Genomic DNA, 27,675 nt, shown 5'->3' on the forward strand with positions numbered 1-27,675 from the left:
AGTATTAGAAAGATTAGGACTAGAGTTTCTAGGAAAAATAATAAAAGTGTATAAATTTTAGTGACTGCCGTATTTTTTTGGCATATAAGATGCACTGGAGTATAAGACGCACCAAGATTTTGAAGAGGCAAATAAAATAAAAAAAGGTTTTGCACTCTGCAAACCTTCCAAAAATGACTCGTTTTTCGCAAAACGGGCTGTTTTTTGTCCCAAAAAATGGCACGCATAGCCTTTAGGAGGCTTGTAGAGTGCTCCTGGGGCTGGGGAGGGGCACAAAAATCGGCCTGTTTTGGGCTCATTTTCCCCTCCCCAGTCCCCAGGAGCACTCTTTAGCCTCCTAAAGAATATGCACAGCCATTTTGGTGAATGGGGCGGGGTTTCAGGAGGCAAAAAATGCTGTATTCAGTGTATAAGACGCACCCAGATTTTCAGCCTCTTTTTTGAGGGAAAAAGGTGCATCTTATACTCAGAAAAATACGGTAATTAGACATAATAACTCTGGTATGGCTGATTTTGTGTATGTTCTTTCTGGTTTGTTTTAAAGACTATAGTATTTGTTTAGGAATATGTTAGAAACAAAATAGCATTGTCAGATGCAAGTATAAGGTGGAATACACGTTAGCTGTATAGAATATATCAGCAATTTATATCTGGTGGCTTAACCAAGGTTTTTTCACTATGTATTTTACAATGAGATGCTAGTTTAGCAAGATGTGACTCAAAATACTTGCATTATAAAATTAGTTTAATTTTGCTATCTACATACAGAGCACTAACAATTTTCCTTTCTACCTGACAAAGATTTTTCAATAATATGAAAAGCAGTGTAATTATCAAAAGTGAAAGGTGTGGCATTATGTTGGCATGCATGTATTGAGATAATAAAAATTCTTATTCTGGTCTCTCTTACTATAGACATGCTAAAAGAAACAAAGACAAGAAGTTGTAACTTTTACAAACTGGATAGCGAGTAAGACTAGTTTTGACTTAAATACTTTTAGAGACACAAATATAACAACAACCCCCCCCCCCCCAAATTAATATTATTTTTAACAGCTAAATAAACTTAAGATAGGTTTTCTTATTGTTCCTTGGACTTCGTAAAAACACAGCACCTCTGTTACTAATTAAAACAGGCTTCTGTTTGTGCCTCAAAGGAGATGCTCTTGATTTAAGGAGTGGATTAATCAAAAATGATTCCTAAAGTCTACGAGTCTAAGTGACTCTTAAAGACTCTTAAACATGGCACAGGACATGATTTCTTGAGCGACTGTCTATCTCCTATAATACTGTCTCCAATTCAATCTGACAGGGTTGATATGTTCTGAATTCCTTCAAGTAAGCAATGCCATCTATTGGGATCCTGATAGCATGTCTCCTCTGTTGTGGTGACTGCTGTCTGGAATGAAGTTCTCTCTGAAGTCCAAATGGTCCCCACCCTGTTGGGGTTTCAGAAGGGCGTGAAGATTTGGCTTTTTGCCCAGGTCTTTGGTGAGGATAAATGAAGACTTCTAAGTTACTTTCTTTTGTTTCCACCCAATTTGGTATTCTCCCATCTTTGTCTTTTCCATGTTTCTTGTTGTCTTTATTGTCTTGTTTTTAATATTTTAAGTCATTTATAAGTTGTTCAGGGTCGCTGGATGTCAGGTGTTACATATAGTTTAGGATAGTTAATTTACTTTAATTATTTTCTTAAAAATTCTTTCAAGGCATTTTTGAAGTATAGATGTTTATTAAAATAAAATGGCTATAATAATTAAACATGATAGTTTTGAAAACTTGAATGAGATTCTTGTAATGTTTGTATCTCTCATAATCAAGTATGTCTCATTTTTAAAGCTAACTTGATTTCATTTAAAAAAAAAGCTTACGGCTTAGTTTAGGCATGTTACCAAAATAACTGATCTGATGAGGATATGTTCTGGAAGATTGATAAATTTTAATAGGTGCTGTGGTAATTTATAGTTTTTTTAAAAAAAAACAACACAAGAAGTACAAGCTGCAAACCTACAGAAGGTCACCATCAAAGTTAAATGTTAGTTTAAACTTTATTATACATATTATTAAAAATCTATTTTTTGTGCATTTTTCAAGTATGATGAAAATTTGATTCTGATATTGGGCAGCTGTATTAATGGAAATATAAAGGAATTTGTTGCCTGGCAGCCTCCAAAAACATGTCAAAATAGCTATTTCTATGGATCATTTAAGAAATGAACAATAATAAAAATTTACTGGATCACATAAATTATTTTAGGTAAATTATCAGAGTATTACTTAAAACATTTCAAGTTTATAAATTCAGGTTATATACATTGTAATAATATTTGACAAGAAAGAAAAAATGACAGTGATCTTTTCAGTATAGCACGCTTTCTGCCATGTGAGTGATTTCTACAACTTTATGTCCTTACTTAGCAAACACTGTTTAAACGAAACAACAATAGAGGGAGTTAAAAAAAAGAGAACTTGAAAAAATTAGGTTTTTCCTCTGTAACAATAGAAATGCATCTAACATATAAAACAGCTGATACATGATCCTTAGTGTAGTTTTATTGGAATCTTTAGAAATAATTTATGTGTTACTGAAATAGTCAATAATTGGATCCTTTTAGAGTTGTAGACATCTCTTTCTGTTTGTGTATGTATATATGTGTGTATATGTGTGTGTATGTATGTATATGTGTATATATGTATATATACACATACATATAGCTTACCAATGACGTTGAAATTCTGTAGGTACTACATTTGCATTATTTTTTAATGACAGTGATTTGTGTTAAACAAGGTTTTGTTCTTATACTGTACAAGTTTCAAAAGTTGAATAATGCAATCTACTCAACTGTCTTTGCTGCCCTCTAGTGCACAGTTTCTCTCAGTTTTCATAATTGCTAGGTTTCAAGCTGTATGTCATATACTTACTGGTTTATGGGTGTAAATCATACTTTTGTTAAATTTGACAAGGATACAAAGAAATACTTAAATTTCTCTGAGAGTTGTTCAGAAAAGGCTTGCTCTGTTCCAATGAAATGTATCTAGTAGAAATGGTATCCTGGAAGGTGAATTGCATTAAATAGTGTAACTTTAAAATTTAAAAAAATCAAAACAAATAAATTAAGAGAAAAAAACATCATTTCTAAAATTGAGAATTAAATTGTAGATTTTTTTAAAAAGAAGAACAAAATTTATTCAATTTCCATGTCTGCTCTCTCAAGTGATTCAAACAAGTGATTCTGGGCAATGAACAATCATAAAACAATGAAAAATAGTTTAAACGTAGTATAAAATTAAATATGTAAGGTGACAAAACATGTCATCATAGATGCTGACGTACCCAGGAAACAAGATCTTTCATGCACATGGAACCTCAGACCTTCAAGTAATATACAAGCTGCACTTCTTTATCAAGGAAGTAAGAAAAGGCTAAAAGGCTTGGGGTCATCCTGAACTCTAAAGATAGCAATAGCAATAGCAGTAGACTTATATACCGCTTCATAGGCCTTTCAGGCCTCTCTAAGCGGTTTACAGAGAGTCAGCATATTGCCCCCAACAATCTGGGTCCTCATTTTACCCACCTCGGAAGGATGGAAGGCTGAGTCAACCCTGGGATAAAGAGCAACTCTACCAGGGATAGGGGATAGGGTAGAGAAGGCTCATAGTCCCTGCCAGCTGACATTCCTTGGCCATAGCACGCCCAATCTACTGGACCAAATTGGACAGGTAGAGACCACTTAAAACTAAAAATGAAGCCAATCTCATTCCGTAAAGAGAATATTTCATAATCCAGGTAATTCCGCAGGATAATTTCTGTACCAAACTAATGTTCCCTTGGTGCAGAATTTATGTAGCTGTAGCTAAACACTCTTGTAAGTTTAATAGGAAAGAAATAATGTTTTTATTTGTCCTTAGAAAGAAATTAGAAGTTAGTGAAAAATAGAGAGTGCTTACCTGTTTAAAACTACTCTCAGTCTCTAAACCCTCTTAAAGGCACAATTTTCTTATGAAGTACATTGCAGTATTGTACATGGGAATTAGCAAAGGCCTGGATCTTACTTCCTTGATGAAGAAGTGCAGCTAGTATGTTTCTGATACGCCTTACTTACCAACTGCCTCATTTAGCAATTGTTCAAAGTTATGTCAGTTAATTTTCGCATTTGTGAATGTTGCAGTGCCTTACAATAATGTGATTTCCCCATCTTGATGCTTCAGAAATGATGCACAATTATAACTGCTATGCAGCCATGTGATTGTCATTTGCATCCTTCCCAATTGACTTCTGACAAGCAGAATTAATGGAGTACATTAAAGCACTATCACAAGTTGTAGTTACATGATGACTTAACAACTGCAGTGATTCATTTAATGACTGGGAAGTGATGTTATATGCACATTGCAGTCATATCATGTACACGTGCAGCAATAATATTGCTGGTCCCAATTGTGGTTGCTAATAAAGATTACCTGTAATGAAGATTGAGAGGTGGTGGTCCTAACTATTCTGCTATCTAATTTCCCTGTACCAGTGTTTGAACCATAAATGAGCAAACTATTACTGATCAGTCCTGGTATCAATTCAGCAGTGAGAATTCATTTTTGCTTGGATTGAGATTTAGCTTCTTCCCTGGGGTCATGCAGGTTTCTGCTGCCTTCATCAAATTGAAAGCAGTATTGCATTGTCATCACCACCAAACTCCCTCTTTGTGTATGATGTAATAATGCAAATACAAAAAAAGAGAAAAGTATTTACCTTGCAATACTGCTTTCATCAGACATTTCATACGATCTCACTGTGTGCTGCTGCCTGGATAAATTTCTTTCTTATGTCTAGACAGTGATTGAAGACTTCTGGTTAAAAAATGAAATATCGTATTGTCTTTAAACATTTCTTTTAAAAAAAACCTGTAAATCATTTGTCGCCACCTCTTCCCAAGTAGATGTTAAAAGATGTAAAGAAGATACTAAACAATTGTGAAATTCTCTAGGTCAAGAGTACGCTAGTTCCATTTGGTTGCAATTATGTATCACTTGTTTTTTAAATGTCAAGTTGGGGACTACACAGTAAAGGGGTTCATTTTAAAACATTAAAATGGGAATGAAAATTATTAAATGCAAATTAAAGTAATTAAAAGCTTCTATTCAAAATACATTTTAGTCTATGCTCCCACACAAAGATACTATCAGTCTTTCATACTGCAATTAACCTGAAACTTTAAAATGGATTTGATAAATTACAGAAGGGAAGTATATTGTAAGAGAGAGACAGAGACAGAGACAGAGAGACACAGAGAGAGAGAGAGACCAGATGGCAGGGGAATGGGGAAGATACCGTATAAGAGGCTGCAGCTGACCAACAACATATATTTAACTCCTGGGCTGCAAGATCTATGCGTATGTTATAGACCAAGAGACAAGACACAGTTTTCCAACATTAGAAGTCTTAATGGAATTAAGAGAACTTTCAAAACAATGAAGGAAAAAGTTAATGTGATAACATATAGATAAATGGATTTAAAACACCAGGTATTTTATCTAATACCCTCAGATACAGACATTTGTAGAAGTTATTTATGTTTGAGATCCTGCCCACCATATATTATTTATATTTTTTCCTCAGAGGAAAGCTTTTTAGTATCCAAATGTATTGGAACTAAAACATTAGTTACAGAATGTTCAAAGCATAGTGTCTGCAGATCATTAAAGTTATATTGCTAATATGCAAAATATCATTTGGGGCTATTCCTTGAAACTATGAAGCTATCATGGTTGCATTCACTCAAAAATTTTGTGCAAGTAACCTTCTGGGCACCCCAAAGTCATGTGTGTGGGTACTTAAAAGTTGCCTCTGCTATCTTAGTGAAACTGTTTTCCGGACAGGCATATAAAGAAGTTCTCAGGAGGCTTTGAATCAGTTCCCTTTCAAGCATCTGGTTCTGCCTCTTGGTTTCAGTAAGTGGATCTGGAGAAGAAAATGAAACCTACTTTGCACAAGCTTCATAAAGAATGTCATATTAAGGATAAACACTCAAATATATGATAGGAACACAGCTTCTTTTAAATGCAGTTTTATGTCTGTAGATAACAGGATTTAGCAAATGTATATGATAATAAAGATTAGACAATAGTGTAATTTTTGAGACAAGTGATACATAGATTATGCTATCTGTTGTCTATCACTGAACGTTTGTATAACATTGATATGTTGCTAATTGGATTGCCATTTGCTGTTTAAAAGAATCCAGTATATTCTTATACATGCATAAAACAAAACTTTGTTTTACTGAGCAACCTATTGTTCCTCTGTTTGGATATTTTAATAGCCAAAAAACATAAATCTGGAGTTTGCCATGTTCTAAAAAGACTTATTAAATGCAGTGCATTAAACTTCCTAAATATTAGAATTTTATTTGTCAAATTTAAACATTGTGTTTCTCACTCTCAATTAATTACTGAATTATTTGGCATAAGTATAGCTCTTAAGGTTTTGCTCTAAAATGAAAAACATGTTTGTACTCATGTGAGTATATTCTTCAGTAAATCAGAGAGCCTTTCATTTACTCTGCAAAAGCTTGGAATGTAATCTACCATGTTTGGGGGGGGGGAATCTATTGCAGTTAAATAGCAGTACTTCATTATAATTTTATCTACATTAATTTAGAGGAACTTTAAGGAAGTATATTAATGGTTTATGAATTTCCTACAAACTAGAGGAGGCTTCTCATAATCTCATAATTCCAGTTTTATTACAGCTTTTGTTTATGAAGTATTTTGGATTTTAACCACTTTCTTCATTTCTTGTTGAAAAAGGTACAGTGGAATTGTACCATTGAATCAAAATCCAATTAATTATATAAAATAAACATTTATGATAATAGTTTAACATATTTAAGTATGACATTTTATAAAAGAATTATAAAAGAAAATGTCCCATAGAGACAGTGGGTGACATGCAATATTATAGCAATGAAGTTTGGAAATGAGGATTAAGATTAGAAAAGAGAATGAACAGAAAATGTGGATTAAAAAACATTCAGAAGAGAAATAGCAAACACAGAAAAACTAGAATTTTTTATTTTAGGAAAAAATGAAGGCAGAAAAAATTAGCAAAAAACAGAAAAAATGTATTGATATTTGGAATACTGAAGAAGATGTAAACTATACATTATTGACTTCAAATAGCTGGAGTCTCAAGTGACAATTTTTAATATGTAGATAAAAATTATCTCAGTAAAATTTGAGATGATTTATTAATTAACAGATAGTGTTCAAATTATATATGAATTCAAATTGATTTCATCTTTGAGGGCAGTGGCTGACATTCAAAAGGAAATAAATTGTTAATGCAACTTCAGAATTAGAATTTTAAGATTATATGCAACTAACATCATATTATAAATAAACTAGAAATGTTTTTCAGGAACGCTTCCATTCATTAAAAAGATAACTATTTTGTCGGTGCAAATATTTTATAGAAATGCAATTATGATCCAGAGTTTTAGATTATGTTAATTAAATAACTATAAATATAAATGAGGTAAAATGTTCTTGATACTTCTTCAGTGTGAAAAATGAGGGGTTTCAGCTAATAAGTATGCCTGAACACACATATAGACAGACATCACATCTATGTGTAAAATGGCAATTAACTGCTTTATAAGTACGTCATGCATAGAATTGCAGTTTTAGTTGTCTGTTTTAAAACAAGCAACATTCATTATGTGTTATTTGGTTTATCTTTTATTTTAAAATTCAGTAATTTTATCACTCCCTCTAAGGCACTTGGATTATTTATTGGATTGTATCCAGTTGAAACTTTACATAGAAAAATCTTCTGCTCTTGTGAAGTAAAGCATCCAGTTTTGGCTGCTTTAGCTTGCTTATTATGACAGAACAATATACTGCTCAAACATAGTTCCCAGTGCTTGAAAGCAACTCTTTGGAAACAGTTTCGTTATGTAGACAGAATTCTTTGAAATAAATATCTACTCTTACATAGGTATGTTTACTGCCACCACAAAGTTATCACTGGATATAATCCAATGTATGAAAATAAAAGCATTATTTATATCACAGTAGGATAGGGAAAAAGAATAAGAAGCAGGACTTAAGATGGAAAACTGTGTTGAAGAGGAAAAAAAAAATCTGTAAAAGACCAATATCATTAAGCAGAATTTGTCTTATCTTCATAAGTGATAATTTAAAATGTTCTATGGATATCATCTAACATAATTTCCTAAAATGATTCCTCCCTGCCTTCAAGAACTGAAAAAAAATGTTCCTCATGATAGGATGCATGGCATTCATTAGTGATATTTGATTCTTTTCTATTAGTTATTGAAACATGCAGGACCATTTTGTAAACTTGCTGATGTCAGAATAGGTTTTGGAAGCATACTTGGTTGATTTCATTTGGCCCCCAAAGCAAACTGAAGTTAGGAATTTTCTTTTTATTTGAATCATCTAAAATTAGATACTTAATTGAAAGGTTTTATAGAAGCAGCTCTACATTCTGATGGGGCTTTTTTTTGTGGACAGTAGAATGTGCCCTTGTAAAAGCACTTAAGGCATAGAACAGCATGTTAGTTCTTAAATAGCTTGGATTTTGTGCACATCCTCTACATCTGACTTCAGAAAGAGAGTAGGATTTCCTAATAATGTTTTCAAATGCTTCTATTCCATATGGGTTTTATGATTCATGATCTGGATTATCATCAGTTCTCTGTTTTACATTCCTGGCACATTACTGCCACTGATTGGAAATGCTTTTGTATTCTTTGCTGGAATTAACTCTGTTCCACAGTCCTGAAGCATCTGCTGAGCAGATACTTTTCTAAAAGCATCAGCAGGTTTTCTTCTTGCCCCTTTTATCATGATTTTAACAAACACTTTGTATACAAAGGAGAAAAGTTGGCCTTGCCAGTTTAGATGGATTTCTGAAAAAAAAAATAGTTTTAGATTTACTAAATACTTGTCCACTATAATCTTATGGCTATTCCACAGGGGACAAAAGAAAAGGGAAAAAAATAAATTGTACTTTTGGAATAAGTAATCTTCATGGAGAAAGTTCCATATTCAGTCCTTAATAGTGTTTAGTTCAAAGAGTGTTAAGCAAAAGAGCTAGAAAATATAGTTGTCTGAAGTCCTGGAACGTTATTAAATGGAATTACACTAGTGACCACATAATATGAGTTAAAACAGATTTGTATATCAGTTTTCTGTGTTTATAATTTTTCTTTTATGATAACTTTTCAAAATGTATTTGACTTTCTGCTATGATTTTGTAGAAATAGTATGCTTTGCTGTTACTAAAGATGTTTCCAAAGATATTTTGGATTAATTTGGTACAGTGAGCAATAAAATGAGCACCTGCCTGGACTCAGTCTTAGTAGTATTGACCCATTAAAAGAAATGAGAGAATAGTTCCATATTAGCAAATATTAATTGATTCTGGTAGATCTTTATGCATGACTAAAAATGGTTCAATCCAAAAGTAAAATTCTTTTTTGGTGGGGAAAAAATCAAGTCTTTGTTATCCTTATTATATGCTGCCAAACCTTTACAACTCCTGGCAGCTTACAAAGCAAAATAAAATACAATAAAATATCCACCCATTCAAAAAATACATATCATCAAACCTTCATGAGAAATAAATGGAACCCCCTCAAACAATTAACATTTATTTTATAACTTCCATAACATCAGGGCTAACTCCAAACAAAAATTCCAAATTAACTCTAAGAATGAAAATTAAATAGAAGCAAAAGTTAATTTTTAAAAGTTGTATCACAAAAGTATTTAAAAAACTTCAACCTTTGCTAGCATACAAAAGTGGCCTAATTTAACTACTAGACGGATCCTAGAAGAATAGGTATCATGCTGGAAAAATAATGTTTTTAGCCATCTCCACCCCAAACTCATGATAATATTACTAAAATTCTGAACATTTTCAGCTCTTTGTGTAACTTTTATCAGAGTTTGCCTGATGTACAAATAGTGAACAAGATGCTTTTGAGTCAGATGACCAACAGCCACTTCAAAATACCAAAATTTGAATTGGAGTAATAATTTAAGTTTAAATTGGCCGTAAGTGGCTGACCAACCGCACTCAACGTGTAGTCCTCAAGGGAACTGCAGCTACATGGAGGGAAGTATGCAGTGGAGTACCCCAAGGCTCTATTTTAGGCCCAGTACTCTTCAACATCTTCATCAATGATTTGGATGAGGGAATAAATGGGGAACTCATCAAATTTGCAGATGACATGAAGCTGGCAGGAATAGCCAACACTCCAGAAGACAGGTTTAAGATACAGAAGGATCTTGACAAACTTGAACATTGGGCACTATCTAATAAAATGAAATTCAATAGTAAAAAGAGTAAGGTTCTACATTTAGGCAAGGAAAACGAAATGCACAGGTACAGTATAGGTGGTACCTTGCTCAATAGTAGTAACTGTGAGCGGGATCTTGGAGTCCTAGTGGACAACCATTTAAATATGAGCCAGCAGTGTGCTGCAGCTGCCAAAAAAGCCAACACAGTTCTAGCCTACATAAACAGAGGGATAGAATCAAGATCACATGAAGTGTTAATACTACTTTATAATCCCTTGGTAAGGCCACACTTGGAATACTGCATTCAGTTTTGGTCGCCACGATGTAGAAAAGATGTGGAGACTCCAGAAAGAGTGCAGAGAAGAGCAACAAAGAGGATTAGGGGACTGGAGACTAAAACATATGATTGCAGGAACTGGGTATGTCTAGTTTAATAGAAAGAAGGACTAGGGGAGACATGATAGCAGTGTTCCAATATCTCAGGGGTTGCCACAAAGAAGAGGGAGTCAAACTATTCTCCAAGGCACCTGAGGGTAGAACAAGAAGCAATGGGTGGAAACTAATCAAGGAGAGAAGCAACTTAGAACTGAGGAGAAATTTCCTGTCAGAACAATTAAATTTCCTGACAGTTAGAACAATTAGTGGAACAGCTTGCCTTCAGAAGTTGTGAATGTCCCAACACTGGAAGTCTTCAAGAAGATGTTGGATAGCCATTTGTCTGAAACGGTATAGAGTTTCCTGCCTAGGCAGGGGGTTAAACTAGGAGACCTCCAAGGTCCCTTCCAACTCTGCTATTGTATTGTTATATTCAATGAGATTTGTTACTTTTTAATTTTTATTACTATTGAATGAAAAATAAAAAGTAACATATTACTCTTCAGTTTCTAAGACTGCCCCACTCATCAAGCAACTCTGCATAGTTTACAAGATCAAAAACATCAACATAAGAAAAGAACACCTCCCCTCCTCTGCAATTTACAAGGAATAGAATCTTTAACCATTTATTCCAGCATATTACAATGAAAGGTGCATGTGGGCCGGGGGTGGGGGAGAAGTGGGAGGCTTGCCAAGTGTCTTCATCTGAACAATACATTCCTTCTCAAAGCATTTGGGGATCTGTGGCCTGTAGAGAGGCTTTATGTGGCTGTTTTTGAGAAAAGGACACAGCTTGGGGAAATTCCTTGAACATCTGGTGCTGTCCCTTTTGGGGAATGTCACTACTGGTTTTAGGTATGTTTTGCTTGCATTAATATGTTTTATAAAGTACTCTTTCAAATGCTTTGAAGTGCATCAGTGTCTCAGCATTTTTTTAAAGGTAATTCTCTCCCCCCCGCTTTTTTTTGTTTGCAGGATGAAGATGAGCTGGATTCCCACACCATGGTGAAGACTACATCTGATACTGCTGGTACAATGAGGGCTACAAGTACTATGAGTGACAGTGCTCAGACCATGATTGAACATAACAGCACCATGCTAGAATCTGATTTGGGGACCATGGTAATAAATAGTGATGATGATGATGAAGAAGATGAAGATGGAACCATGAAAAGTATGTTTCATTTTTCTTTGTAAAAGAAACATTCTAGATGCTTTTTATTTCAGCCCTGTAACCAGTGAATACTCACTTTAATTCAATTAAATGTTAGAATCAAGACCATTATATTTTTGGCTAAAATATAATTGGCTACTAGCTACATTTTTGTGGTTTGTGCAAGTTGAAATCAATCTGTATATTACATTTTTAAAATTTTCCCTGGCAACTGCTTTCCAATGGTTTGTTCACTTGAGCTACCAAGACATAAAATATGAACCATAAAAAACACTCCGAAATGTGAATTTCTTCTGTAAGGCAGGTTCAAGATCCCCGAATTTCCATCTTTGGAATTGTAATTCCTTTGCATGCTTTATGCTATGTTATGGAAATCTATGTTTTAAAATATTAGTGTTTTATTCAAGCTGGCAATGCAACAATTTAGTGTAGAATAAACGGAAAAATGACAACATATACTACAAGTTATAGAATGTTTTAAATTAAGGTCATTTTAAATGAATACATACAATGTGGTATATCATTCAAATATGATCCCATTTTGGATAAATTTAACAACACACATAATTTTAAAATCAAAAGTTATAGTTCAATAATGATAAGTATGTTTAAAACATTCTTGAATATTACCTTTTAGTTGTTTGAATTGATTTAATTGTCTGCAGGATTCTATTTTTTGTTAAACGTGCTGCTTGTCTTCAGTTTACCTTAATACACAGTATCTTCAATTATTCATTGAAAAATTTCTGAATGAATTTTCTTGCCCTTAGGTTAAAAGAAGATTAGAAGATTTTAAGTTTTGAATTAAGCAATAATTTCTTGCAACACATTTCATTCTTTTGATTAATGTGTGGAGCATCAATCTGCTGGAATTCAGGTGGAAATGGGTGGTCTGATTCTCAAAAGTATAAATTGCAGCAGAATTATCCCATCTGATGGTTATCTTGCCATATGTCTGATGACGCACATATGATAAAATTGTTCCTATATAAACTGTTAGGATAAACTCATTAAGTTTTATATACAATATTAAAATTATGTAAGTTTAAAACTTTTCAAAACATATGTTTTGTGAAGTGCATAATGGTAGATGGCAACTAGATCCACAGCTGTATTAATTTTTTACAGTGTGTCAGGGATTTTTAACTTCATTAGAAAGATAATACATGTAGTCCTTGATTTAACAACAAATGGTCACTAAGCCCCTGCACAGTACCCTTACTTGTGCCATTCCCCACCCCAAACCCACATAGCATCTCTTGCATGCCCCATGTACAGTTTTCAATTTGTGCTGTCCCTATTTTGCATACTTTGACCAGTGTGGCACCTCTGGTGTACCCACACACATCCCACCTATCCTGCGTGCCTTTCCCAACCCATGCAGTACCTCTTGGGCATTCCCATTCACTCTTCTCGACCCATGCTATCCCTCCATGCACTGCCCCTGACCTGCATGGCACTTCAACTGGCCTGACCAGCACTTCTCACATACTTACGATCCCCATGCATTCTTCTTGCCCCCCCCCCCCAGTGAACTTATGCAACACCTCTTGTGTAGCCCCATGTACTATTCTTGATTTGCACCATCACAGTCTCCCTCTCTTCCAGCATCCCACCCCAGGAACAACCACTTACCTGCCTTCTGACTTTGGACCTCTTACTGGCTTCCCCAACTTTCTCCCTGTAAGCCTCCCACAAGCAAAATATATTAGGAAGTTTGAAATCACTCCTGTTCCCATTGCTTTTTTGCCTACCCATGGTTATTCTAAGTATTACTGTAATTCTACCTTAAGACATTTATTAAAAGAAGTTGGCTTGTTTGATTTATTGTAATTTTTTACTTTGAAGGCAGGGATTCTTAATAGTTCTCTTGCTATTATTGTAATAGGATTATAAATGTTTGATCTTTTTCTTCCAAAATGTAAGTTTCAGTGAAGGTGACTTTTGAGTTTGGAATTAATTCTGACAATATATTATTCATAATATATTTTTCTCCAATATTCAGCCAAAGTAGTAATGAGTGAATTCTGAAAATGACTATGACACCTCGAAAGTCAGACATCATCGTTTAATGTGATACTTAAAACAATTATGAACATTTAATTAAATGATTTCATGCACTTCTATTGTATAGTATTGTAATGGGGAAAAAAGAATTTCAAGAATTGGCATTGTTTCCTTTTCCTTTAGCAAATTTGTGTTTAATCATCAGTGATAAGTTTGAAAAATTGAGAAATAATATGCACCTGCTATTTCTACAAGAACATGATTATTTTTCCCTTATGAGGCAAAATGTATCTGGAATCACAATTTTTCCTTCAGTACCTTGATATATAATTGGATGATTTTAAGAATCTTTACCTTAAATAGCCAGATGTTATTATTTTCCTTTGGACAATTACATAATTATTAATTTTAAAACCATGAATTATATGAATTTTTTATGAAAAATTAATTTAGCATTATTCATAAGTAAATTCTTTCTTGAATTCAGATCTGGTGATTTAATGAAGTCATTGGTCTAGTTTTCTTCACCAAAGTATGAAAGTCTTTCATTTTCTTTTTTTATATATATTTTGCAATGTAATTTCTTTTTCTTCCTTGCTTCTCTCTTGCTCTTGAAGGTCTCCCATCTCAGCAACTAGGATAAGTTACTAGTTTAGCTTACTATCAGGTCAAGCAAGTGGTGTCACTTACTCAATGTAAAGGAATTACATTTCAGTCTAACTTCAGTGTATACATTGGTTATAGATAACTTATTTGTAAAGCAAAGATAAAGGTTCCCATCACACATATGTGCTAGTTGTTCCTGACTCTAGGGGGCAAGTGCTCATCTGTTTCAAAGCTGAAGAGCCAGCACTTTACGAATATATCTTCTTGGTCATGACTAAATGCCAAAAACGCACGAAATGCTGTTGCCTTCCCAAATGCTGTTGCCTTCCCTATTTTTCTACTTGCATTTTTATATGCTTTTGAACTGCTAGGTTGGCAGAAGCTGGGACAAGTAACAGGAGCTCACTCCGTTATGCGGCACTAGGGATTTGAACCTCCGAACTTCTGACCTTTTTGATCGACAAGTATCTTAGCCACTGAGCCACCACATCCCTAACTTATTTGTATACTGTTTTAATTATAATATTTTGTGTGGTTCCATTGTACTTCTATTTGGTTGTACTGTCACTATAACATCTTACCTTAATTTCTAGTAAAAGCAAGCATTAATACTTTTAAAATTTGTTAACTTTCAGACAGCTCAATCACTTTGAGCTCTTTGGTTTTTCTTCATATTTTGACTATTTTCTTATTTTCAAAACAGGAAACGCTACATCACCACAGGCTCAACGACCTTCATTTATGGACTATTTTGATAAACAGGATTCCAAAAATAAGGCCCATGAAAACTGCAACCAGAATATACACGAATCTTATCACATAGCGAAGAATATTTTCCCTGATAACTGGAAAGTTCCCCAGGATGGTGACTTTGATTTTGTAAGTTCTTATATACAGTTTGCTTTCCAAATGTTGATGGATTTTATGTGGATATTGCTGATATACTATTTCTACATGATATAAGTATATACTTACATATTTTTCTTTCTGGCTGGGAATTATGTGAACATGGTGTATATCTTCAGCGCATATTACATTATGCACTGTGTTAAACATAGAGCAATAGCATACGGATAGCATCCATATTCATAAGGAATATTTCTTTATGTAATCGGAGAGTAAAATCTTCAAATAGAAGCAGCCTGCTCATTCTCTTTGGTTTTCTATCTCTAAACTGATAATCTCATACATTTTGGACTAAGTGTAATACTTTATTCCCATATTCTCTAAAATACAGTTCCTTTGTATGTATGTTTAGAATCATTTCTTCCTACACTGGAGGAAAGCCTGTTTCAGTCCAAAGATTTTAAAACTTGGAATCAGGAAACAATTTTTGAATTACTATGAAACATTAGAAAGTCCTTGAAAATATTACATGTGAAGAAAACAGAAGAAAGAAATGTTTGGAGATCCCTTTTCCTCAGAACCTTCATTGTGATTATCTTACTTTATCCTCTACTTATTGTAGGACTTTTGGAGAAGTATTGAAGTTATACTGCAGAATAAATTGTCTTTTTTTTTTTAAAAAAAAGTTTCCACTCCTAAAAGCTTTTCCTGAGTTAAAGAGCTTTATAATGTTAAAAGGCACAATTGGATACAGTCTATTGTTTAACATGCCACTCTAAACTGGAAAATAAAGTTGACAAATAATTAAAATTTACAGTACAATTTTTCAACTACCCATTATAGTATTATTAATTCTCCTTATGGCCTAGCTCTGGGATGGCAAACCTATGGCACGGTGGCACAGGTGGTACACGGAGCCATTTATCAGGGCACGCAAGGCGAGTTCAGTCTTTTTTAAAGCCATTTTCCACCCTCTGCAGGCTCCAGAGGCTATATAGGAGCCTGGGGAGGGCAAAAACCGTCTCCTGCCCCCTCTGGGAGGATGAAAAACGACCCAACAGACAAACCGGAAGTCACTTCCGGTTTGCTTGTAGGGCTACTTTTAGTCCTCCGGAGGAAGCCTCCTGAAGGCCCTTGAAGCTCCAAAGTGTAAAAAACCAGCCCTATGGGCAAACCAGAATTTCAGGAACGATTTAAGCTCTCCAATTTCAATTTGTCCGTTGGGTCCTTTTTCGTCCTCTGGAGCATTCAGGGAAGTCTCCGGAAGGCCCCTGAAGGCTCTAGAAGATTTAAACTGGCCCTACGAGCAAACTGGAAGTCCATTCCTGTAGGACCATTTTTTTGTGCTCCGGAGGCTACAGGGAAGCTCTTGAAGCCTCCGGAGGGCCTCCGAGGGGGGGGGGCGGCTGTTTTTGCCCTCCCCAGGCTCCTATAAAGCCTATGGAGCCTGGGGAGGGCGAAAAAAGCATGCAAAAATGGGGGGGAGCGCCTGGCATGCATGCATGCATGCATGTGTGCTGGGGTGTGAGTTGCACATGGCATTATGGGTGTGGCACTCCCGCGCAACCCCCCCTGTGCTCCCCCTGCTTATGGCATGCGAGCCAAAAAACCTTCGCCATTGCTGGGCTAGCTGTTCCTTTCTTTCCATAACTGAAGAAATTATTGCATCTAACTTCTCATTAGGAAGTTAGGATATTTGTGAATATTCATTATTGTCAATGACTTTAGATTTTTAGAGAGAAATTAATAGACATATTTTTATAAGTATTTTCTGTGTATTCTCAATCTTGTATAAAAGTTCAGGCTAGTCATAAGATTTCCACTTTACTGCATAAAGGGTAGCTGTTAATAAAGCTGTTACTTTATGTATAGCAACATTTATTCATGTTTATAAAATACTTGATAGGTTTTTTAAATTAGTGAACATATTTTGAAAAATATAACTTTTTTGCTTTTTTCGCTTCAAAAGTACATGAATTTAGATTAATTTTCCAAATTAAAATACCTTAGATAGTCTGTATGTTGTTAACAATTGTGAATAACTTAACATTTGCTGAGGAACAGAGAACAGTGGAGCAAATATTTTATACTTGTTTAAAAATATCTTTAAACAAAATTGCTGGCATACCTTTATGCAGTTCATAAAAAATACAAGACTTCTGCCTTTTCTTTTTTGTCAATTTTGTCCCCCAAAGAGATGTGATTAATGTGTTTTTATCAGTAAATATAATCAAAAACATTTAATAGATATTTCAAAATGGAATAGCAATTTAAATTCTAAATTGGAAAAGTAGACTAATATTCAGGATCATTCTAAAGTGATTAATTTGTATCAGTCTCATAATAAAGAAAGGGAGAAGATTGTTTCTATTTGCCAGTAGTCACTTCATGTTCAGTAAAATCCAAGCAAAACAAAACAAAGTCCATTAAAATTATGTTAGATATTAATCAACCCTTACATAAATTAAGTAACTGTAAACTATACTGAAAATCTTGCATGAACTTAATATGGTCAAAATATACATTAAAAATATCATTCCTGCTGAGTATTGTGTTTCTCATCAGCAATCCCTTCTGATTATGATGATAGCAAACTTGAACAGTTTCTTTTTATTAAAAGCTATTTATTTTAACACTCAGCAAGTATAGCATTTTTTCCTGTTGAGATTTTCCAATAATGCAACCTCCCATGTTATATTGAACTATGTCAGAAATAAGTAATTGAATCTCAAGGACCTGAGTATAAGCCTTATTGTAATTTTGTACCTTCTAACCATGACATTAAATTAATCTTTCTAGTAAAAGTCATTTTGTATATATAATTATGTAGAACTTAAAAGCATCTTGACAGAATGGAAGGAACCTAAGAGAATTTTCAATAAAGTATAACCTGCTCTGAGATAGTAATATTTATTCTTTTCTTTTAGCACCATAGACATGGAAAAGATAGAATATAGAATAGAATAGAATAGAATTCTCTATTGGCCAAGTGTGATTGGACACACAAGGAATTTGTCTTTGGTGCCTATGCTCTCAGTGTACATAAAAAGAAAAGAATAAAAAAATCATCAAGAATCAAAAGATACAACACTTAATGATAGTCATAGGTTACTAAATAAGCAATCAAATCATACTAGGAAACAAATAAAACAATATTAATTATAGAGATACAAGGTTATAGTCATAAATGGGAGGAGATAGGTAATAGGAAGGATGAGAAGAATAATAGTAATACAGTCTTAGTAAATATTTTGACTTGGTGCCATCACTGCCTTATAGCATCGTTTTGAGGGTAGAAGTTGAAACAATTCATGTCCAGGATGTGAGGGGTCTGTAGATATTTTCACAGCCCTCTTTTTGACTCGTGCAGTAGAATATGAGATTCTGAAATGTGTTAGTGACCTTTAGAATCTTTAAAAATATTTCTCAACCAGTTCTTAAACAATAATTTTAGTGTATATTGTCTATCTTTTAATTGTACAGAGACTAGAGAAAAAAAGTGGGGAAAACTTACTTAGCAATTGTCTCGCTTAGCAACAGAAATTTTGAGCTCAGTTGTGGTCATAGGTCAAGGACTACCTATTTAATGTTTTTTTTCTTATACTAAAGCTGAAGCAATCATGTTCTGTAAAATCAGTTTAGCGTATATTGTTTTATTTCTTTGAATGTGGGTTTTTGAGTATTTTTTAAAGTCTAGTATGTATCCCATGGACAATTTATTATTTGTATTTCTATTATTGTTTTGACAATAGATCTTAGATAGTTATAAAAGAGGCATTAGCTAGAAAATGATGTAATAATGCAAGTTATTCATATTTGCATTATTATTTTAACAATGGATCTAAAACATAAAACAGGCATTAGTTAGAAGTGAACTAGCTATTTAAAGCCTCATCAGCACTAATGTAATTAATTATCTTAACTGTATCTATGCAATGTGTTGTTTTTTTTCTGGTTAGGATAAATAAAAAGTTAGACAAGGCAAATGTATTTTACATTAGTGCTTTTGGGAGAAAATTTTTTTTTGCTAAAGTCCATATAGATATGGTCCCAGATTGTTTCATATTAAATAACGAACATGTAGATCACGTGTTGCCATTATACTATTGAAATAGATATATTTTGGTGGATCATTTTTTCTATTTTTGGTAGAAAGTAATCTATTAAAAGAGATAAAATTCTGGAGTGACTTCCAAGTGCAGCAAACATGTTAAAATACAATTACTGTAAAATGATGACATTGTAAATAGGAAGTGCTTATCTGCATTAGCAAGATAAAGCTAGCTAGTGATTATATAATAGAGTAAAAGATTAGGGATGTGTGAAATAACTACTGTTTTCCAGACCTAAAATAGTTAAAGAATGGTGAAAGATTCTCTTCTTTTCACAGCTTTATAAGATGTATGTTTATGTTATTGTAAGCCATAGTTAGCATTACATCTAGAATAGCTATAGAAGAAGCTGAGAAGTTGTAATTGGGATTTAAAGTGTCAGAGCCACTTCAATATTAAAGGAGGCTGCCTTTTCCCTCAACCGTTGTCCTCCTTATCTAGAGGGTATTAGGAATGATGAGGAAAAAGAAGAAAAATGGTGAGGAAGAATTGCCTAAGCTTGCTGGTTCATGAGTTTATACAATCAAATACAGAGTGTGCTTTCTTGTGCTAGATCTTTCCAGGATTATTTTAAGATGTCAGACTACGACTTAAAAAAAACATATTGTCTTCATTATAATTAGCCCATAAAACAAGCTACAATGCATTTTGTAACTATTTGGCAGCTTTGAGGGTCAGTAAGGTTATAGAAACTGGTTGCCAGCATTCCTACTATTTAATTATAGGATTATTATTTCTGAATAATTTGAAAAGCAATGAAAATAGAAGAAAATGATGAGAATAAAGGAATAAAAGCAGCTCAGTTATATTTGTCACTGTTGCCTTAGTAACTAATTGTTCATATTAATATCTCATGAACTTCTCTGTAGTTTCTTGAATTTTCAGATAGCTTTGAAATACCTTCAGCTTGATTACAAACATAAAGATGTTTTCCAAAGATGAGACTAACTGAGTTTTGAGATTCAAAATTCCACTTGTTTAATATGATTCTACTAATGGAGGATGAAACTTTCCATCCCGTATAAACCTATTTTTCCATCCAACTCTGAACTTTGCAATACCCCTTGAGGTTGTTGTCTGAAAGATTATTAATAGGGTTGTATTCATTTTGTATAATTTTCAGATTTAATACTCTTCTATATCTTTAAATACATATATCCAGAACATGAATGCTTGTGAAACACTTATACTGTATTTCATTAAGTAAACATTACATTCCAGTCCTAAACATATATTGTATGTTGCTAAATTCTGTATAAAACCAGTAGTCAAATAATTATAAGTACATAATCCTGACATTGTTAAAAAGTTAAATTTTCCTCATAAGAAACATTGAAATAATTATGGCATAATCTGCTGCTATTACTTCAGATTATTAGTTTTGTATGTGAGTTGATTATATTTCAGATTAGCATATTGATTGGGATAACCATTTTAGTTCAATAATAATTGCAATTCTTGCCCTACAAAATATTTCAGGTGGGAATAGCAGTAAAAATCTTTTCAGTGTTTTGTATTTATAAATTAGAAGCTATGTACAGGCATTCTGTCTTTTATTACTGCTCCCCTTCTTTCCAGATTTTCTTTAAAAAGTGTTGGTAGAAAATAGCATTAGTGTACATTTCTTCTCCAAACTACTGCAGGAAGAAAGTGATCGGCAAATAAAATTTAGATGTTGCATCATCAACATAGGAAGCAATAAGTAAAGCATCCAAGACTGTCACTGTCATAATTATATCCTGAAATTACATGAATTATTTTACGGAGGGATAGTATCAAGGTCATGTAAAGTGTTAGTACTGCTTTATACTGTTTAGTAAGACCAAACTTGGAATAATGCATCCAGTTTTGGTCACCCAAAAACAAAAAATATGTTGAGATTCTACAAAGGGTGCAGAGAAGAGCAACAAAGATGATTATGGGGCTGTGGTGCATGGTTTCAGGAACTGGGTAAGTCTAATCTAAGAAGAGAAGGACTATGAGTTACATGAGAACAGTCTTCCAATATTTGAAGGGCTATTACAGAGAAGACAGGGGTCAACTTATTCTCCAAAGCACCTGAGGACAGGACAAGAAGTAATGTATGGAAACTTATCAAGAAAAAATCCAATTTATAACTTAAAGAGAAGTTCCCTTATAGTTAGAACAATTAATCAGTGGAACAGCTTGCATCCAGTAGTTGTGGGTGCCCTATCAGTGTGGGATTTTAAGAAGAGATTGGACTTCCATTTGTAATGGCACAGTGTCTCCTGCTTGAGCAGGGATTGGACTAGAAGACCTCCCTTCCAACTCTATTATTCTGTATTCTGTAAATTAGAATTGTATAGCTATCCATCTCAATCCAGGTGTCTCTGGGCAGCAAACAATATTGCAATTATGAAAACCAGAAAACCGTGGAAACTTTAGCTGATTTAGGGTTTGACAGTCCCAAGGATAGGCTCTGATTCTGTATTCATCAGATAGAGATAGAGAGGGATGACAACCTGTTGCTTCATGAATTGTAGCTGAGAATCTGCTAGCTTTTCCTCTTTAATTTCAGAGCCAGAGGAACCATTCCAATGAAAGAAGAGGGAAATCCTGAATGAATGTCTTTTCCATTATACTTAAGCCATGAACATTCATGCCATCATACTTCAGATAGCTTTACAGTTATGTTAGAAATATATATTGGCAATAAAAGAGTACAAACAAAATGTGAAAAATGAATGTGGGAGAGTTAATGGAGGATATCAGATATGTAGGCAGTTACCCTCTCTTCACAGTTGTTCTTTCCACTCGTTTCATCAGCTGCTATGGCAACAGCCTGCTGGTGATCTTAAACAAGTTGGTTAGTGTAAAACTAGTGAGAGAAATTGTGGATAGTTCTAGGAATTGGACTTGTTTTCTGTGATTAGAGAATTGTTGCCATAGGAACTGCAGCAGAGAACAGAATTACAGTTTTAAGTTTTCATTGGCTTCACGGAGTCAAGCAAATTGGCCCTTTAATGGGCATGTGTTCCAGATTTTTTCCCTTGTCTGTCTTGTTCATATGGATCATTTGCTGCTTCTACAGTAATCAAGCTGGATTGAACGCTCTCCCTCCCATGTACATTTTTTTTCAGGGTTTAATCATTCCTCTGCAAAAGTTGAGGGTGGCAAGAAATATCAGTGAAGTTTGAATAGCGGATGAAATTAAAGGGCTTTTGGGTGAGGCGTTACCTTTGAAAATGAGGTAATGGAGAGACTTTTTGAAAAAGCAACAGATTGGCTACCCTAAGCTGTTCAACAGCATTTATTTTGAACTTTATCCAGAATTCAGAGGTCATCCTGCCAAGCTGCTCATCGCAATCAAAACATCACTTCTACTTTTTTTCATGATAAAAATAAAAACAAGGAAAATACAGTGACACATCTATTTTAGCTTTGAATACCATTTTTTCAATTTTTACCCTCCCTCTTTCCCTCAAAAGATGAATCCAGTTTTCATAGGGTACTTCCAGTCCCCTTAGATCAAAAATATAAAAAGCAATGGAACTATGACTTACGTTTGTTTTATTGGGGAGGGAGAATTATTAACCTACAGGTCTAATCAAACTTACCAGTCTTCTTCATGTTGTTATGGGCATTCCCCTCTTGTGCACAACCATAGCACAGAAATGCCTACCACCATTTTTTCAGTAAAGTTGAGGACCAACTGGGATTTTTTTGTTTTTCCAATTCTTATTTATGCATATAAACCTATATATATATTATAATAATGTTTAAAATATTATCACCCACACACATCAGGGGTGGGTTCCTGCCAGTTCTAACATCTTCTATAGAAGAGGTTCCACAAATCTACAGTGCCGTTTAGAACCGGTTACAGCTCCCTTCCCCCGCCCGTCCGCACATCAAGATGAAGAACGAGAGGAGGAATTCTGGGAGTTGAAGTCCACAAGTCTTAAAGCTGTCAAGTTTGAACACCCCTGGGTTTTTTTTTCTAAAGGGTTAGGGGTGCAAGGGTCTTGTAACTTGACAGCTTTAAGACTTGCACACTTCAATGCCAGAGTTCCTGAGCCAACATTTTGGTTGCTAAGCAAGAGTGTTGTTAAGTGAGTTTCACCACATTTTACAAGTTGGCCACGCCCACCCAGTCACATGGCTGACAAGCCACTCCCACCCGGTCACATGGCTGACAAGCCAAAGTGTATGTGGAAAAAGACTTCCTGGAGGAAAATGGAAAGTAGGGACAGGACAAAGGACTAAGCATGTCAAAGGTAGAATTTGAGGTGACCTGTCATAATAGGAAAATCTATTCTGCCTCACAGATAGTTCATCTTCAAACTGAGTTTAAGGTTTTTAATTAGTCCAGATTGTTTTATTTTCTTGTCTTGTTGAATATTGTCCAGGCATAATACATATTTTCAATATATTTTCAGGTAGCTCTGGTTTCCTGCAGGAGTTTTGAGTGTGACAATAATTAGCTACAGCAGCTGCCTTAAACTGGATGTCTTAATCTACAGTTCCTATAATTCTCAATTAGTCTGTTTTAGCCTAATATACCTGGAAAGGACCCAGTTAAGAAAGGTTGAACTATAGTTATTCCTGTTCTGGCTAAGATCAACAAAAAGCTAAGCAATACTACAGGCCAAGAATTTAAAGAACATTAGTTAAAAAGTTATGAAAGTTTAAGGATTTTTCCTTGTGCTTTTTTGGGGGGTGGCTTTTTGCTGTTTTACAATTATCATAACATTTCTGAATACATTAATTAAAGATCTAGAATTAAAAGCTTTTTTCCCTCAGAGTGAAATCCTTTTTTCAGTGTCTACCAATCAGGATGGATAGAAATTGCTGATATTTTTCAAAAAAAAATAGATTTTTAAAAATTTAAATTGGATTTTTAAAATTTTTATTAAAATTTGTTTAAATGCTTTTGGAGTAAAAATCTAAAGATAGTTTTCCATTTAGGATGCATTAATAATTTAGTTTATTCAGCATAAAGCAAAGCTTAGATATGTAGCATGAGGCTGTATATTCTGCAATATTTATATTTTTTGTAAATTCATTCAATGAATCCAAGCTCTGCAAACTAGATAAGAATCCTTCATTTTGTTTGCAAATAATAATATTAAAGATTCTAACTACCAGCAAGAATGAGTCCTTACATTTGAAGACCACCTGTCATTTCAGATCCATCATGGCAGCGCCTATTAGCGGGCATCTACTCGCCTGCCACGTCCCTCATCTTGTTGTGTCATTGCCACCTCACCAGCCATCCCATTAAAGTGAGTGGGACAGTCGGTGAGCCAACAGTGGGTCAGAGCAGGAGCCGCAGCAGGACAGAGATGGCAGTTGCTCTTTAAAAATTATGATTTAAATTGGGTGTCAGATTTAAATCAAGGCTTTTAACTAGTGGTTTAAATCATGATTTAAGTCAAATCCACCCTGCTACAAATTGATGTGGAAAGTACTTTTTCATTCTCTCCTTCCTAGGGTTGACTGGCTCAAGGTCACCAGATGGCTTTGTGTCTAAAGGAGTTCTAGAACTCATGATCTCTGGTGCTATTTGTAGGCACCATTTGTAGGCACCAGGCTAGAAACAGTTGAGTTCTAACAGTTGAAACAGTGAGTTCTAGTACTCCCTTAGACACAAAGCCAGCTGGTGACCTTGGGCCAGTCAGCCCTAGGAAGGAAGCAATGACAAAGTACTTTTAAAATCTTTCCAAGAAAACTACAGGGACTTGTCTGATTTGAAGGTACCAAAACAAAATAAACACCCAACAATCCCAAATTGTCATAATGTTTTCTTAAGTTCTTCCTTTTATTTCGTCTACCTTTTCAGAATTGCTGTTGCAGCACATCTTACAGCACAGTTTTTGTCTTTTTAATTATTTGCTTGTGATGAGGTTATTAAAGCAAAAATACTTAATTAGGTAATTTTTCTTTTTGAATTGCTATAATTGGAGGGAGATATTTTTATAGAAACATATGTTACATTTCACACACAGATGGTAACCTAAGATCCTCTATATAAAACATCAAAAGAGTTTTTTAAATTCAAATGCTCTGATTTTCACACATAAGCTTGTTTGAAGTTGTTGATCATCCATGCCTACTCAGGCAGAATGTGCTGTCTTACAAAATAGTTATTTGCATATATTTTTTCTAATTGAAAAACAGACTTAATTTCTGAGTTACCAAGGATGAGAAATATGTACGTTTAAGGTAGTGTACTTTATTAGGTTAATAAACAGCTTCTCTCGATCCCTTTTTACTAATACTCTGCACCAAGTTCAGTTGAAGTTTTTCTTAAACCCAGTGATTGAAATATATGGTATAGGTGCCATTTCAGAATGCTTGCTATCATTGCTAGTATTTTAACTTTTGAAACGAAATTGTACTGGTTTATTCTCAATCTGTCAGTACTTAAGAAGGTCATTTTCCTGGACATACCAGGTTCTAAGTCAACCCAGGAAATTCATGTGCTATTGCTACCTGGAGGCAGTGCTTTTGTTTGCACTGAAGTCCAAAACAATTTGGACTTAAAGTTTTGGCATTTAAATATTGAGCAAAATACCTCAACCAAGCAAATAAACTGAGCAAAAAAATGAGCAAAAACCAAACAAAAACTTAGGAGCCTATTTGGTATATTGATTAAGGTGCTTGGCTAGGAACTGAGAATTCTGAAGTTCTAGTCTTGCCTTAGGCATAAAAGCCACTGGTTAAATTGGTCCAGTCACACACTCAGTGCAACCCACCTCATGGGTTGTTGTGGGTGAAGTAAGAGAAAGGAGTATTATGTACGTTTGTGGCCTTGAGTTACTAATAAAGTAATAAAAGTGGGATACAATTCTAAAAATACACACCACATCAATAAAATGAAAATTTGATACTCTCATCTGTTCGTGCCACTAATAAATCCATTACAAAGTATTTCATAAAATATAGTACATTATATAATCTCTACAGAAAGGGTATTAAAATGGCAAAATACTGCTAGCCTTTTGCATAATTGGCATTGAATCAGTGAACAGAGTTGAAAGATTTTACCAGAACATAAAAAGTGCAATATATTTAATACGATTCTTAATTTTTAAATAGTATGGCTGATTCAATGGTCTTCTTCCATAATGTTTATGTCAAATACATTTACAAGTACAGCTGCATCCCAAATTTATACTTTTTCTTCCCTGTGAATGTAAAGCTATTTTAACATGATACATTAGCTTTCTAATCAAGAACCAGATGGTTTACTTTTAAACCAGTGTGTAGAGTCTGTATTTATGTTTGTAATAAAATATTCCCCTAAAATACTTAACCAGGTTTTGATAAAAACAAATTTTGAGGGTAGTTTGCTTGTATATGAAAAATCCACATATTTTGTATATTACTATACTTAAGTGCCTGCAGGAATTCACCACCACTGCCACCATCATAATAGTCTACTCTTTGACAGTTAATTAACTGCTATTAGGGTTGAATAATCACTTGCCAAAAATATCCTGTTCATATCTGCCAAGCTGATTACAGTTAGAAAAGGAAACTAATCATATGATATTTGCAACATTCATTAAAATATCAATGGCGTTCTCATTTTTTTGTCATATTTTTGAATATATTATGTAGATTTTTTTGGGAAAAAAATCCTTTAAACATTTAAAGACCTTTTAGCATTTTGAGGAAGTATAGTTGCTTCAAAAATTTTCCTACATATTATTTTATATAAGGATACATGGATAGAAAGTTTATCTCTTTGTATATTTGTATATGCTTGTACTTGTGCAATGCTGATTTTGCTAATATTCCAGTATGTCTCTATCCACTCCAGTCACCCTCAGAGTTTGGTTGTGTTAAATCAGAGCTGTCAAACTCGTGGTCCGCGGGCTGAATGTGTCATGCGCTGGCCATGCGGTTTAGCAAAGGGGGAGGGGGAAGTCCTGATACATCATGTAATGACATGAGTTTGACACCCCTGTGTTAAATGCTAGATAAATATGTAAATTAAAATAATATTAGTATCTGATACTATTTAACATCTTTATCCATATTATCCAGACATATTTAATATGTATTAGAATTTTTGAAGGAGATTTGTGGGAAAAATTATATTACTAGCATTCATTGAATTTATGACATACAGTATGTACTATTGCAATCATTCTAATAGAGTACTTTCAGTGCTGGACTTGAACCTAGGAAACTTAAGTTCAATTTCTGTTCTACTAGGAAAATGGCTGAGTGTTTTTTTGTAATTGTTCCCTCTCT

General features: G+C 34.1%; 1 protein-coding gene across 1 annotated transcript in view; it reads left to right on the plus strand.

Annotated features, from left to right (window-relative positions):
* The window catches only part of STK3 (serine/threonine kinase 3), a 114,026-nt gene that overhangs the window by 52,151 nt on the left and 34,200 nt on the right, over positions 1 to 27,675 (plus strand). The window contains exons 9-10 of the mRNA XM_087706823.1: positions 11,680 to 11,878; positions 15,195 to 15,370. Coding sequence (XP_087562949.1) covers positions 11,680 to 11,878; positions 15,195 to 15,370 — 375 coding nt within the window. The remainder of the gene's footprint in view (positions 1 to 11,679; positions 11,879 to 15,194; positions 15,371 to 27,675) is intronic.

The sequence above is a fragment of the Thamnophis sirtalis genome, unplaced genomic scaffold (genome assembly GCF_051295495.1).
Source record: "Thamnophis sirtalis isolate CommonGarterSnake01/CBP01778 unplaced genomic scaffold, rThaSir2_p1.2 scaffold_2, whole genome shotgun sequence".
Taxonomy (NCBI): domain Eukaryota; kingdom Metazoa; phylum Chordata; class Lepidosauria; order Squamata; family Natricidae; genus Thamnophis; species Thamnophis sirtalis.